General features: G+C 47.8%; 1 protein-coding gene across 5 annotated transcripts in view; it reads right to left on the bottom strand.

The window, feature by feature from the left end:
- Positions 1–345: 345 nt before the first annotated feature.
- Positions 346–13,217, bottom strand: part of MORC2 (MORC family CW-type zinc finger 2) — a 384,344-nt gene continuing 371,472 nt past the window's right edge. For all 5 annotated transcript variants that reach the window (XM_075319941.1, XM_075319943.1, XM_075319945.1 and 2 more), the window contains one exon: positions 346–638. In XM_075319941.1, the coding sequence (XP_075176056.1) occupies positions 570–638 (69 nt within the window). In that variant the 3' untranslated portion in view covers positions 346–569. The remainder of the gene's footprint in view (positions 639–13,217) is intronic.

The following is a 13,217-nucleotide window of genomic DNA, read 5'->3' on the forward strand; positions in this document are numbered from 1 at the left end:
CACAGTGCTCATCCACGAGAGATGAGCACTGGGCATGCGCGGGGATGGCTGGAGCAGTGGGCGGCGTCCAGAAGTATGGAAATCAGCGATGGGGGCGGCATACAGGACCAGGGGGCAGAATAACGGCCATCAGGCAGCCCGCCCCCGTGTCCCATTTAGAGAATCCGAAGCCAAAAAGGTACCTCTATATAAACTTTTTTTTGGTCAGAAAGGGGGCACAATACTAACAGGGACCTTTCTAGAATGCAGCCCAGGAGCTGCAGAGGGGGAATCTGTTAGGTTTTAGCCGAAATTTCTGCTGACAGGTTCCCTTTAAAGGGCGAATAAAGCACTCAGACTCTGGTATTTAGGTTTTCAATAAAAAATAAATATTTATAAACAAAGACATGAGTTCAAGAATTACAATGTTTAAAACTTTCCGAAAAGCACATGCCTGTGAAGTAAAAACCATGAAAACATTTTACAAGAAAACATTAACTTGTAACATGTACTAGCAACCCCTGGGGAATCCAATGAAGAAATATCTCCTGCTGTCTATTAAAAAATAAAACAAAGTTGAGTCGAATAGTTCAGTCTCCTCTGGCAATAAGATCTTCAATATAAGCATCCAACTCATCATCTGTATTTATATCAATATCCTAGAAGGAAGAAGAGAAAAAAAATTTTTTTACAAGATGGCCTTTGTAATTAAAAAAAAAAAAAAAAAAAAAAAAAAGATATTTTTATAAATTTAACCTTTTGCTCCCTAAAGATTGAAGTCCAAATGCTCCTGTGTCTGCAATTTTAATAATTCACACTGTGACCCTCTTTAATTTTATGTCTAACTAAGGACAAATGGATTTTAAAGCTTTTTCCACCTTGCGCACAAAAATACAGACAGATTTTCATCAAATACGCTGGGATCCAAATTTAATCTGTTTGGGTTTTTTTAGTCTGCGTACTAACCATTTTTCTAATATTAGAAAAAAAAAATAAAGCCCCTTGACGTGAAGTATCTCATGATATCCTTATTGAAAAAATGGCCAAGTATGGGATTGACAAGGCTATGGTTCGATGAATTCATAACTGACTCAGTGATTGTACTCAAAGATTGGTAATAAATGGTTGCATTGGAAATGTTACAAGTGGGGTACCAAAAGGCTCTGTGTGTTAGCCAGAGTGTTGTTCACCATTTTTATAAAATGATAGGGAACTGTAGGTAAACAGATCAAATTTGTAGATGATGCAAAGCTAGGAGGGATGGCTAACACTAGAGAAGATCAAGAAAAGATTCAGAAGAATATTGATAAGCTGGAACAATGGCTAGCGACCAATAGAATGGTATTTAACAGAGACAAACACATCCAATTGTGGAAATTATTATTATTCCAAGATCTATTGATTAAAATGAACTTTACAATTAACTATGTTAGTGGGAAAATCCCTTTAATTAAGATTGCTGTAACTGAATATTCATTAGGTTCCAAAAGTTTGGAATACATAGCAAAGCATTTTCTATATGCTGAAAACAGATTCCTTTGTCATGTGACCTCACATACACTGGAGGACAATGGGGGGGCGCGGGTGGATTTTTTTTTTCTTTTTTAATCTGTGCTAAAACAAAAAAAAAAAAATCAAAACCTAACAGGCAGGTAGTTACTAACAGAGGCAACTACCTGCTTGTTGTACCAGATTGCCAGTGATCACTGACCACTCCTGTACGCGATTGAGTAGAGCCATATCATCAGAGCAGCAGCTTTTTTGTCTGCTCTGTCGACAGGGCAAGACTGCCAGCTTCATGCTAATCGACAGCCGGCTCACCCAGTTAGGCAGCAGCGAGCTGCTGTCAGTCAGCATGCGGTGCGGTGGGAAGGGGTTAATGGTGTTCTGTTTCTCATCCATTATAAATTGGATTAAAAGCTAGCCCCTTGTAACGCAAACTGAGTTCCTGTACCCACTAACCCCAAACAATCAATGTTTTATTCTGACAAGGAGTTAATTTTTACTTTTTATCCTGAGCCATGAATAGAATGCCAGAACAACATTGAGGACTGACACTCTAGATAGCAAGAGAGGGAGGGATAAAAAAAAACAAACAAAAAAAACAAAACCAAAACACTGCTATTCAGATTCTTTCTGAAAGTGGCCAACTGCTTCAATGAACAGCAAAAAAATAGACTTCACACCACAGGAAAACTCAGAATTTTTCAGATATAAAGTAGCCGTAATGAACGTCCTAATTGGATGAATTCTGAACATGTATCAATCCTGTAATGTATGCAATATTTCTTAAGGCCTAGTGAGGAAGCGATAAGATGGCAGAGTTGGCTATAATTTTTCCCTATACAGCCGCATATGGTAACTACATTCAGACTGTACATCTGTTTGTTTTCACCTACCTTTGCTAGAAATATATAAAACTAATTATTTTAAATCTACAATTTTTAATCTGCAATCTATTACCTATATGTCTTGTTTTGACTTTGCTGAGTCTATACTTTTCTTCTTCATATTTTCCACTTGTCTTTTTGCTGTATATCTACGCCTTGTTTATCTAGGTCAAAAATTCTTTAAAAAAAAGAAAGTGTTTTCCTTCAGCAATACACTTTTAAAAAATATCCCTTTCTAATGCAAAGGTCTCTAAAAAAAAAAAAAAAAAAAAAAAAAAAGTGCACACATCGATATTTTTATCGACGTAATATATTGCAATCATATTCTATACACGATAAACTTACAATTGCTCATTATGCCTTTCTACCTAGTTAATTCTTCTCTTTTCCAAGTCTATGACATCACATGATTAAAAAACAACTAGCTGAATCCTTATAAGCGCTATGTAGAAACAGGAACTGCATAAGTTAGCAGGGCTTCACTACAGCGGTATTCTGCCACAACGCCGGATCCAGCACAAATGCGTTTCACTTCAATGCATTTCCTATAGACTCGCGGCAAGTTCCAATCACATGCGGGTTGTGTATGACGCACGCAACCGCATGTGACCAGAACTTGCCGCGAGTCCATAGGAAATGCATTGAAGTGAAATGCATTTGTGCTGGATCCGGCATTGCGGCAGAATAACGCTGATGTGAAGCCCACCTTATCAGTGCAAAATCCCTGGCAGGGGAAGGAGCTGAAGAGAGGGATCACTCATGCAGGGATAAGAGACTACATGTTTCTACATAGAGCTTGGAAGGATTCATCTAGTCTGTTTTTACTCATGCAAAGTAATAGACTTGAAGGTAAGGTGTCGCGTTTTTTAATTTTTGTATTAATAATAGTGATTATGGAATCAATTATTTTTAATACAAAACTAAATTCATTATTTAGTTTTTATTTAATTTTATTTCTACTGAAACACTAGGGGCTGCCATCTTGGCATATGGCAGCTCCCAGTGCACTGGGTCTGAGAGTCGGACTCCGACCCTATTCTCTAGCACGGAGCGCTCCCTGTTGTGATCTGGAGATACCCGCTGGGCTGTCCAGATCACAGCAGAGGGAGGAGATCGCTGTCATCTTTATGGACCCCACAGCACATGCTGTGTGCTGCAATTTCCTACTGTCACCTGCTCCCCCTCCACCGCTCACTCCCCCACACACACGTGTATATATATTTTGCTCAATTAGGAACAAATAATATTTTAAAAACCATTAAGGCTATGTCCGCACTTTGCGTCATCCTAGTTGCAGTTCTAAACGCATCCTTTGGCAGAAATTGCTTTTGCCAAAGTTGCTTTTGACCACTAAATCGCGGTAAATACGCATGCGGTTTTATCGCGCCTTACCCGCGTTTTTAGCGTTTTTTACCTGCTTTTCCATTGCGTTTAAACAGATGCGTTTTGAACATTAAGACACTGCTAAATAAAGTTTAAACCGTCAAACACAATGAAAAAAAGGGGGGGGGGAAAGAATACATATATAATTATTGAAATCATAACGAAAATAGTTATATTTCATATAATTATAGCGGTTTTATACTATTTATCGCTAAGATAGCAATAAAATAATATTTTGCAATTTTTTAATTGTCGGACTACGTGTGTGTGTAAAGGGACATATTTCATTAAATTGATGTCAGAAAAGCATCCGTTTATGTAGTCCAAAACGCATCCTTTCTGCAGCAAAAGAAGGGAATTTTGTTTACTTACCGTAAATTCCTTTTCTTCTAGCTCCAATTGGGAGACCCAGACAATTGGGTGTATAGCTATGCCTCCGGAGGCCACACAAAGTATTACACTAAAAGTGTAACGCCCCTCCCCTTCAGCCTATACACCCCCCGTGCTGCCACGGGCTCATCAGTTTTGGTGCAAAAGCCCGAAGGAGGAAAAAATTATAAACTGGTTTAAAGTAAATTCAATCCGAAGGAATATCGGAGAACTGAAACCATTTAACATGAACAACATGTGTATAGAAAAACAGGGGCGGGTGCTGGGTCTCCCAATTGGAGCTAGAAGAAAAGGAATTTACGGTAAGTAAACAAAATTCCCTTCTTCTTTGTCGCTACTTATTGGGAGACCCAGACAATTGGGACGTCCAAAAGCAGTCCCTGGGTGGGTAAATAATACCTCATAATAGAGCCGTAACGGCTCCGTCCTACAGGTGGGCAACTGCCGCCTGAAGGACTCGCCTACCTAGGCTGGCATCTGCCGAAGCATAGGTATGCACCTGATAGTGTTTCGTGAAAGTGTGCAGGCTCGACCAGGTAGCTGCCTGACACACCTGCTGAGCCGTAGCCTGGTGTCGCAAGGCCCAGGACGCTCCCACGGCCCTGGTAGAATGGGCCTTCAGTCCTGAGGGAACCGGAAGCCCCGAGGAACGGTAAGCTTCGAGAATTGGTTCCTTGATCCACCGAGCCAGGGTTGACTTGGAAGCTTGTGTCCCTTTACGCTGGCCAGCGACAAGGACAAAGAGTGCATCCGAGCGGCGCAGGGGCGCCGTACGAGAAATGTAGAGTCTGAGTGCTCTCACCAGATCTAACAAGTGCAAATCCTTTTCACATTGCTGAACTGGATGAGGACAAAACGAGGGTAAGGAGATGTCCTGATTGAGATGAAAAGTGGGCAAGGCAAATGGCCAGGGAGAAAACCCCTGAGCAGAGCACCACGACAGGAATATTTTCCACGTCCTGTGGTAGATCTTGGCGGACGTTGGTTTCCTAGCCTGTCTCATAGTGGCAATGACCTCTTGAGATAATCCTGAAGACGCTAGGATCCAGGACTCAATGGCCACACAGTCAGGTTGAGGGCCGCAGAATTCAGATGGAAAAACGGCCCTTGAGACAGCAAATCTGGTCGGTCTGGTAGTGCCCACGGTTCGCCGACCGTGAGATGCCACAGATCCGGGTACCACGACCTCCTCGGCCAGTCTGGAGCGACGAGGATGACGCGGCGGCAGTCGGCCCTGATCTTGCGTAACACTCTGGGCAACAGTGCCAGAGGAGGAAACACATAAGGAAGCCGAAACTGCGACCAATCCTGAACTAAGGCGTCTGCTGCCAGAGCTCTGTGATCTTGAGATCGAGCCATGAATGTTGGGACCTTGTTGTTGTGCCGTGACGCCATTAGGTCGACGTCCGGCATCCCCCAGCGGCAACAGATCTCCTGAAACACGTCCGGGTGAAGGGACCATTCCCCTGCGTCCATGCCCTGGCGACTGAGAAAGTCTGCTTCCCAGTTTTCTACGCCCGGGATGTGAACTGCGGATATGGTGGATGCTGTGGCTTCCACCCACAGCAGAATCCGCCGGACTTCCTGGAAGGCTTGCCGACTGCGTGTCCCACCTTGGTGGTTGATGTAAGCCACCGCTGTGGAGTTGTCCGACTGAATTCGGATCTGCTTGCCTTCCAGCCACTGCTGGAACGCTTTTAGGGCAAGATACACTGCCCTGATCTCCAGAACATTGATCTGAAGTGAGGACTCTTGCTGAGTCCACGTACCCCGAGTCCTGTGGTGGAGAAAAACTGCTCCCCACCCTGACAGACTCGCGTCCGTCGTGACCACCGCCCAGGATGGGGGTAGGAAGGATTTCCCCTTCGATAATGAGGTGGGAAGAAGCCACCACCGAAGGGAAGCTTTGGTTGCCTGAGAGAGGGAGACGTTCCTGTCTAGGGACGTCGGCATCCTGTCCCACTTGCGTAGGATGTCCCATTGAAGTGGACGCAGGTGAAACTGCGCGAAAGGGACTGCTTCCATTGCTGTCACCATCTTCCCCAGGAAGTGCATGAGGCGCCTCAAGGGGTGTGACCGACCTTAAAGGAGAGATTGCACCCCTGTCTGTAGTGAACGCTGTTTGTCCAGCGGAAGCTTCACTATCGCTGGAAGAGTATGAAACTCCATGCCAAGATATGTCAGCGATTGGACCGGTGTCAGATTTGACTTTGGAAAATTGATGATCCACCCGAAACTCTGGAGAATCTCCAGAGTAACGTTGATGCTGTGTTGGCATGCCTCTTGAGAGGGTGCCTTGACCAGCAGATCGTCTAAGTAAGGTATCACTGAGTGACCCTGAGAGTGGAGGACCGCAACTACTGTAGCCATGACCTTGGTGAAAACCCTTGGGGCTGTCGCCAGGCCGAACGGCAGTGCCGCGAACTGAAGGTGTTCGTCTCCTATGGCGAAGCGCAAGAAGCGCTGATGCTCTGGAGCAATTGGTACGTGGAGATAAGCATCCTTGATATCGATCGATGCTAGGAAATCTCCTTGGGACATTGAGGCGATGACGGAGCGGAGGGATTCCATCCGGAACCGCCTGGTCCTTACGTGTTTGTTGAGCAGTTTTAGGTCCAAAACAGGACGGAAGGACCCGTCCTTCTTTGGAACCACAAACAGGTTGGAGTAGAAACCGTGACCCTGTTGTTGAAGAGGAACCGGGACCACCACTCCTTCTGCCTTCAGAATGCCCACCGCCTGCAGAAGAGCCTCGGCTCGCTCGGGAGGCGGAGATGTTCTGAAGAATCGAGTCGGAGGACGAGAGCTGAACTCTATCCTGTAACCGTGAGACAAAATGTCTCTCACCCAACGGTCTTTTACTTGTGGCAGCCAGGTGTCGCAAAAGCGGGAGAGCCTGCCACCGACCGAGGATGCGGTGTGAGGAGGCCGTAAGTCATGAGGAAGCCGCCTTAGTAGCGGCACCTCCGGCGGTCTTTTTAAGGCGTGATTTAGACCGCCATGCGTCGGAGTTCCTCTGATCCTTCAGCGGCCTTTTGGACGAGGAGAATTGGGACCTGCCCGCACCCCGAAAGGACCGAAACCTCGAATGTCCCCTCCTCTGGGGTGTTTTTGGTTTGGCCTGGGGTAAGGATGTTTCCTTTCCCTTGGATTGTTTGATGATTTCATCCAATCTCTCACCAAACAAACGGTCGCCAGAAAATGGCAATCCAGTTAAGCACTTTTTGGAAGCCGAATCTGCCTTCCATTCCCGCAGCCACAAGGCCCTGCGTATTGCCACCGAATTGTCGGCTGCAACCGCCGTACGGCTCGCAGAGTCCAGGACAGCATTAATAGCGTAGGACGCAAATGCCAACGTTTGAGAGGTTATGGACGCCACCTGCGGCGCAGACGTACGTGTGAGTGCGTCAATTTGCGCCTGACCAGCTGAGATAGCTTGGAGTGCCCATACGGCTGCGAATGCTGGAGCAAAAGACGCGCCGATAGCTTCATAGATGGATTTCAACCAGAGCTCCATCTGTCTGTCAGTGGCATCCTTGAGTGAAGCTCCATCTTCCACTGCAACTATGGATCTAGCCGCCAGTCTGGAGATTGGAGGATCCACCTTGGGACACTGAGTCCAGCCCTTGACCACGTCAGGGGGGAAAGGGTAACGTGTATCCTTAAGGCGCTTGGAAAAACGCTTATCTGGACAAGCTCGGTGTTTCTGGACTGCCTCTCTGAAGTCAGAGTGGTCCAGAAACATACTCTTTGTACGCTTGGGAAACCTGAAACGGAATTTCTCCTGCTGAGAGGCTGACTCCTCCACTGGAGGAGCTGAGGGAGAAATATCCAACATTTCATTGATGGACGCAATAAGATCATTCACTATGGCGTCCCCATCAGGAGTATCAAGGTTGAGAGCGGCTTCAGGATCAGAATCCTGATCAGCTACCTCCGCTTCATCATACAGAGAGTCCTCTCGCTGAGACCCTGAACATTGTGATGATGTCGAGGGGATATCATAGCGAGCTCGCTTAATCGGTCTGGGGCTGCGGTCCGTGTCAGAGACCTCACCCTGGGATCCATGAGACACCCCGGGAGGACATTGCTGTTCCAACTGAGGGGGACCAGGGGGCAATGATTCCACAGTGCCCCTGGCTTGAGATGCCGGCCTGGACTGCAAGGCTTCTAATATCTTAGCCATAGTCTCAGAAAGTCTTTCAGTAAAAACTGCAAACTCCGTCCCTGTCACCTGGACAGTGTTAACAGGTGGTTCTCCCTGGGCCACCCTTAGCAGAGGCTCCGGCTGAGAAAGTGCCACAGGGGCCGAGCATTGCACACAATGAGGGTCAGTGGAACCTGCCGGCAGTATAGCCGTACATGCTGCACAGGCAGCATAGTAAGTCTGTGCTTTGGCACCCTTGCTATTTGTGGACGACATGCTGTTGTCTCCTCTGAGCAATACAGGAGGGTATATAGACAAAAATCAACAGTGCACCATACAGTGTAAAGTATAGTCTATAATCATATAATCTATAAGTACACTTCTGCACTAGTGGGGCCAGCACCACAGGTGCTGCTTACCGCCTGCGCAAAGCGGTTGTGTGGGCACCAGAAATCCTGCCTGGGTCTCCCTGAGCTGGTCTCTCCTCTCCAGCGTTAGCAAGGCTGAGAGGAATGGCTGCCGGCGTCCTGAGGAGAGGAGGGAGCCGTGGGCGTGACCCAGAAAAGTGCGGGAACTGGTGCCCCACTGTGCAGAGTGAGGGGGGTGGAGTATGCAAAGCATGCTCCAGCCCTCAGTGCTGCCGTCCTGTACAGCGTCCCGCCCTTCCCCTGATTGGCAGGGCTGGGGGCGGGAAGAAAACGAGACTAGGCCGCAAAAGCCGGGGACTCTAGTTATAAGCGCGGCCGCCGTATAAGCGCGGTCGGCGCGGAAGTCCCCGGCGCACTAACAGTCCCAGCCGCGCCGCAGTGATAACCATGGCAGCGGCGGTCAGCGCGGCAGTCCCCCTACACGAACACACTCAGCGATGCTGAAGTGTGTAATGGCACAAACGCAGTCAGCGCTGCTGTCCCCGGTGCACTAGCACACCCAGCAATGCTGGAGTGTTGCTGTGCGCGGTCCCCACGGGGACACAGAGTACCTCAAAGTAGCAGGGCCATGTCCCTGAACGATACTCGGCTCCTATCCAGCATGGTCCTCAGGAGCTGTGGATGGAGCACGGTCTCCTGTGCCTGGAGACCGAAAAGATCCCACTTCACCCAGAGCCCTAATTGAGGGATGGGGAAGGAAAGCAGCATGTGGGCTCCAGCCTCCGTACCCGCAATGGATACCTCAACCTTAACAACACCGCCGACAAGAGTGGGGTGAGGAGGGAGCATGCTGGGGGCCCTGTTATGGGCCCTCTTTTCTTCCATCCGACATAGTCAGCAGCTGCTGCTGACTAAGCTGTGGAGCTATGCGTGCATGTCTGACCTCCTTCGCACAAAGCATAAAAACTGATGAGCCCGTGGCAGCACGGGGGGTGTATAGGCTGAAGGGGAGGGGCGTTACACTTTTAGTGTAATACTTTGTGTGGCCTCCGGAGGCATAGCTATACACCCAATTGTCTGGGTCTCCCAATAAGGAGCGACAAAGAAAAGCATGTAAAACGCTGGAATGTTGAGGTTTCTGGTTTTTACAACTTCTCATTGACTTCAATGTTAGCAAAACGCAGCCCAAATGGCAAAAACAATTGACATGCTGCTTCTTTGAACGCAGTTTTTGCCCAAAATTATGCAAATTAAACGCTGTGTTTGAAAACGCAAAGTGCGGACAGGAAATCCCCATTTTCCATAGACTTTGCTGAAAAATCAAAACGCATGCATTTTGGCATGCAAACGCTGCAGTTCAAAACGGACATAAAAAGCAGCTGAAACGCAGGTGGAAACGCAAAGTGCTGACAGCCTTATACTTTACATTTTTTTTTTTTTTTCAATTATTGATCATTTATTTATTTATTTTTTTTATGACACCTTCCCTTTAATGGAAAAGAAGAATTTACAGGGTAAAAGAGCAAAATTAGCAATTGCAAGTATACAGTGCTATATAAAATATGATAACTGCAATATATTAGATGATAAAAATTTGGATGGGAGTGTCATTGAACAATCATTTTTGTAAGCAATTTAGGGTTATCCCAGATATGAAAAATTATCACCCATCCACAGCATGCTCTATTCATTTTTTATGGCATTGCTAGAGATCGCTAAGCGCTACAATCCCATAAAGGATGACTGGCACATTTCAGAAACAAATCCTAAGGATTGCAGGGGGTTCCAACAATTGAATCCCAAAGCTATGAACAAATTATTACATACAGTGGCATGTAAAAGTTTGGGCACCCCTGGTCAAAAATAACAGTTAAGCAAGTTGAAGATGAAAAGATCTCAACAAAATTGTGATGACACATTTCTTTTGTATTTTAGGATAAAAAAAAAATAATATTAATTCTTCATCTTTTAACATTTTAAAGATTACAAAAAGAAAAATGGGCAGCTGCAAAAGTTTGGAGACCCTTGAAGATTTTTGTTCTCAAATAACTTTGACCAATGTTTAAAGAAGGGAATTTTGTTTACTTACCGTAAATTCCTTTTCTTCTAGCTCCAATTGGGAGACCCAGACAATTGGGTGTATAGCTACTGCCTCCGGAGGCCACACAAAGCATTACACTTAAAAGTGTAAGGCCCCTCCCCTTCTGCCTATACACCCCCCGTGGGATCACGGGTTCCTCAGTTTTAGTGCCAAAGCAAGAAGGAGGAAAGCCAATAACTGGTTTAAGAACAAATTCAATCCGAAGGAACATCGGAGAACCGAAACCATTCAACATGAACAACATGTGTACCCGAAAAAACAAAAATCCCTAAGCAAACAGGGCGGGTGCTGGGTCTCCCAATTGGAGCTAGAAGAAAAGGAATTTACGGTAAGTAAACAAAATTCCCTTCTTCTTTGGCGCTCCATTGGGAGACCCAGACAATTGGGACGTCCAAAAGCAGTCCCTGGGTGGGTATAATAACCCCTCGTGATAGGACCGTAAAAACAGCCCTCCCCTACAGGTGGGCAGTCGCCGCCTGAAGGACTTGTCTACCTAGGCTGGCGTCCGCCGAAGCGTAGGTATGCACTTGATAGTGTTTGGTAAAAGTGTGCAGACTCGACCAGGTAGCCGCCTGGCACACCTGCTGAGCCGTAGCCTGGTGCCGTAATGCCCAGGACGCACCCACGGCTCTGGTAGAATGGGCCTTCAGCCCTGAGGGAACCGGAAGCCCAGCAGAACGGTAGGCTTCAAGAATTGGTTCCTTGATCCACCGAGCCAGGGTGGATTTGGAAGCTTGCGACCCTTTGCGCTGACCAGCGACAAGGACAAAGAGTGCATCCGAGCGGCGCAGGGGCGCCGTGCGGGAAATGTAGATCCTGAGCGCTCTCACGAGATCCAACAAATGCAAATCCTTTTCACATTGATGAACTGGATGAGGGCACAAGGAAGGCAAGGAGATATCCTGATTAAGATGAAACGGGGATACCACCTTAGGGAGAAACTCCGGAATCGGGCGCAGAACCACCTTGTCCTGGTGAATCACCAGGAAGGGAGATTTGCATGACAGCGCTGCTAGCTCGGACACTCTCCGGAGAGACGTGACCGCTACTAGAAAGGCCACTTTCTGTGAAAGGCGAGAAAGGGAAACATCCCTCATAGGCTCGAAAGGCGGCTTCTGGAGAGCAATTAGAACCCTGTTCAGATCCCAGGGCTCTAACGGCCGCTTGTAAGGAGGGACGATATGACAGACCCCTTGCAGGAACGTGCGTACCTGAGGAAGTCGTGCTAGGCGCTTCTGAAAAAATACAGATAGCGCTGAGACTTGCCCCTTGAGGGAGCTGAGCGACAAACCTTTTTCCAACCCGGATTGCAGGAAGGAAAGAAAAGTAGGCAATCCAAATGGCCAGGGAGAGACTCCCTGAGCAGAGCACCAAGACAAGAATATTTTCCACGTCCTGTGGTATATCTTGGCGGAGGTAGGTTTTCTGGCCTGTCTCATGGTGGCAATGACCTCTTGAGACAATCCTGAACCCGCTAGGATCCAGGACTCAATGGCCACACAGTCAGGCTCAGGGCCGCAGAATTCTGATGGAAAAACGGCCCTTGAGACAGCAAGTCTGGTCGGTCTGGTAGTGCCCACGGTTGGCCTACCGCGAGGTGCCACAGATCCGGGTACCACGACCTCCTTGGCCAGTCTGGAGCGACGAGGATGGCGCGGCGGCAGTCGGACCTGATCTTGCGCAGCACTCTGGGCAACAGAGCCAGAGGTGGAAACACATAAGGAAGCCGGAACTGCGACCAATCTTGAACTAAGGCGTCTGCCGCCAGAGCTCGGTGATCGTGAGACCGTGCCATGAAAACTGGGACCTTGTTGTTGTGCCGAGACGCCATTAGGTCGACGTCCGGCATCCCCCAGCGGCGACAGATCTCCTGAAACACGTCCGGGTGAAGAGACCATTCCCCTGCGTCCATACCCTGGCGACTGAGGAAGTCTGCTTCCCAGTTGTCCACGCCTGGGATGTGAACTGCGGATATGGTGGAAGCCGTGTCTTCCACCCACGTCAGGATCCGCCGGACTTCCTGGAAGGCTTGCCGACTGCGAGTTCCTCCTTGGTGGTTGATGTATGCCACCGCTGTGGAGTTGTCCGACTGAATACGGATCTGCTTGCCTTCCAGCCACTGCTGGAAGGCTTGTAGGGCAAGATACACTGCTCTGATCTCCAGAACGTTGATCTGAAGGGTGGACTCTTGCTGAGTCCACGTACCTTGAGCCCTGTGGTGGAGAAAGACCGCTCCCCACCCTGACCGACTCGCATCTGTCGTCACCACCGCCCAGGATGGGGGTAGGAAGGATTTCCCTTTCGACAATGAGGTGGGAAGCAGCCACCATCGAAGAGAATCCTTGGCCGCCTGAGAGAGAGAGACGTTTCTGTCGAGGGACTTCGACCTCCCGTCCCATTGGCGGAGAATGTCCCATTGTAGTGGACGCAGATGAAACTGCGCGAAAGGGACTGCCTCT

This window comes from Anomaloglossus baeobatrachus, chromosome 1 (assembly GCF_048569485.1).
Source record: "Anomaloglossus baeobatrachus isolate aAnoBae1 chromosome 1, aAnoBae1.hap1, whole genome shotgun sequence".
Taxonomy (NCBI): Eukaryota; Metazoa; Chordata; class Amphibia; order Anura; family Aromobatidae; genus Anomaloglossus; species Anomaloglossus baeobatrachus.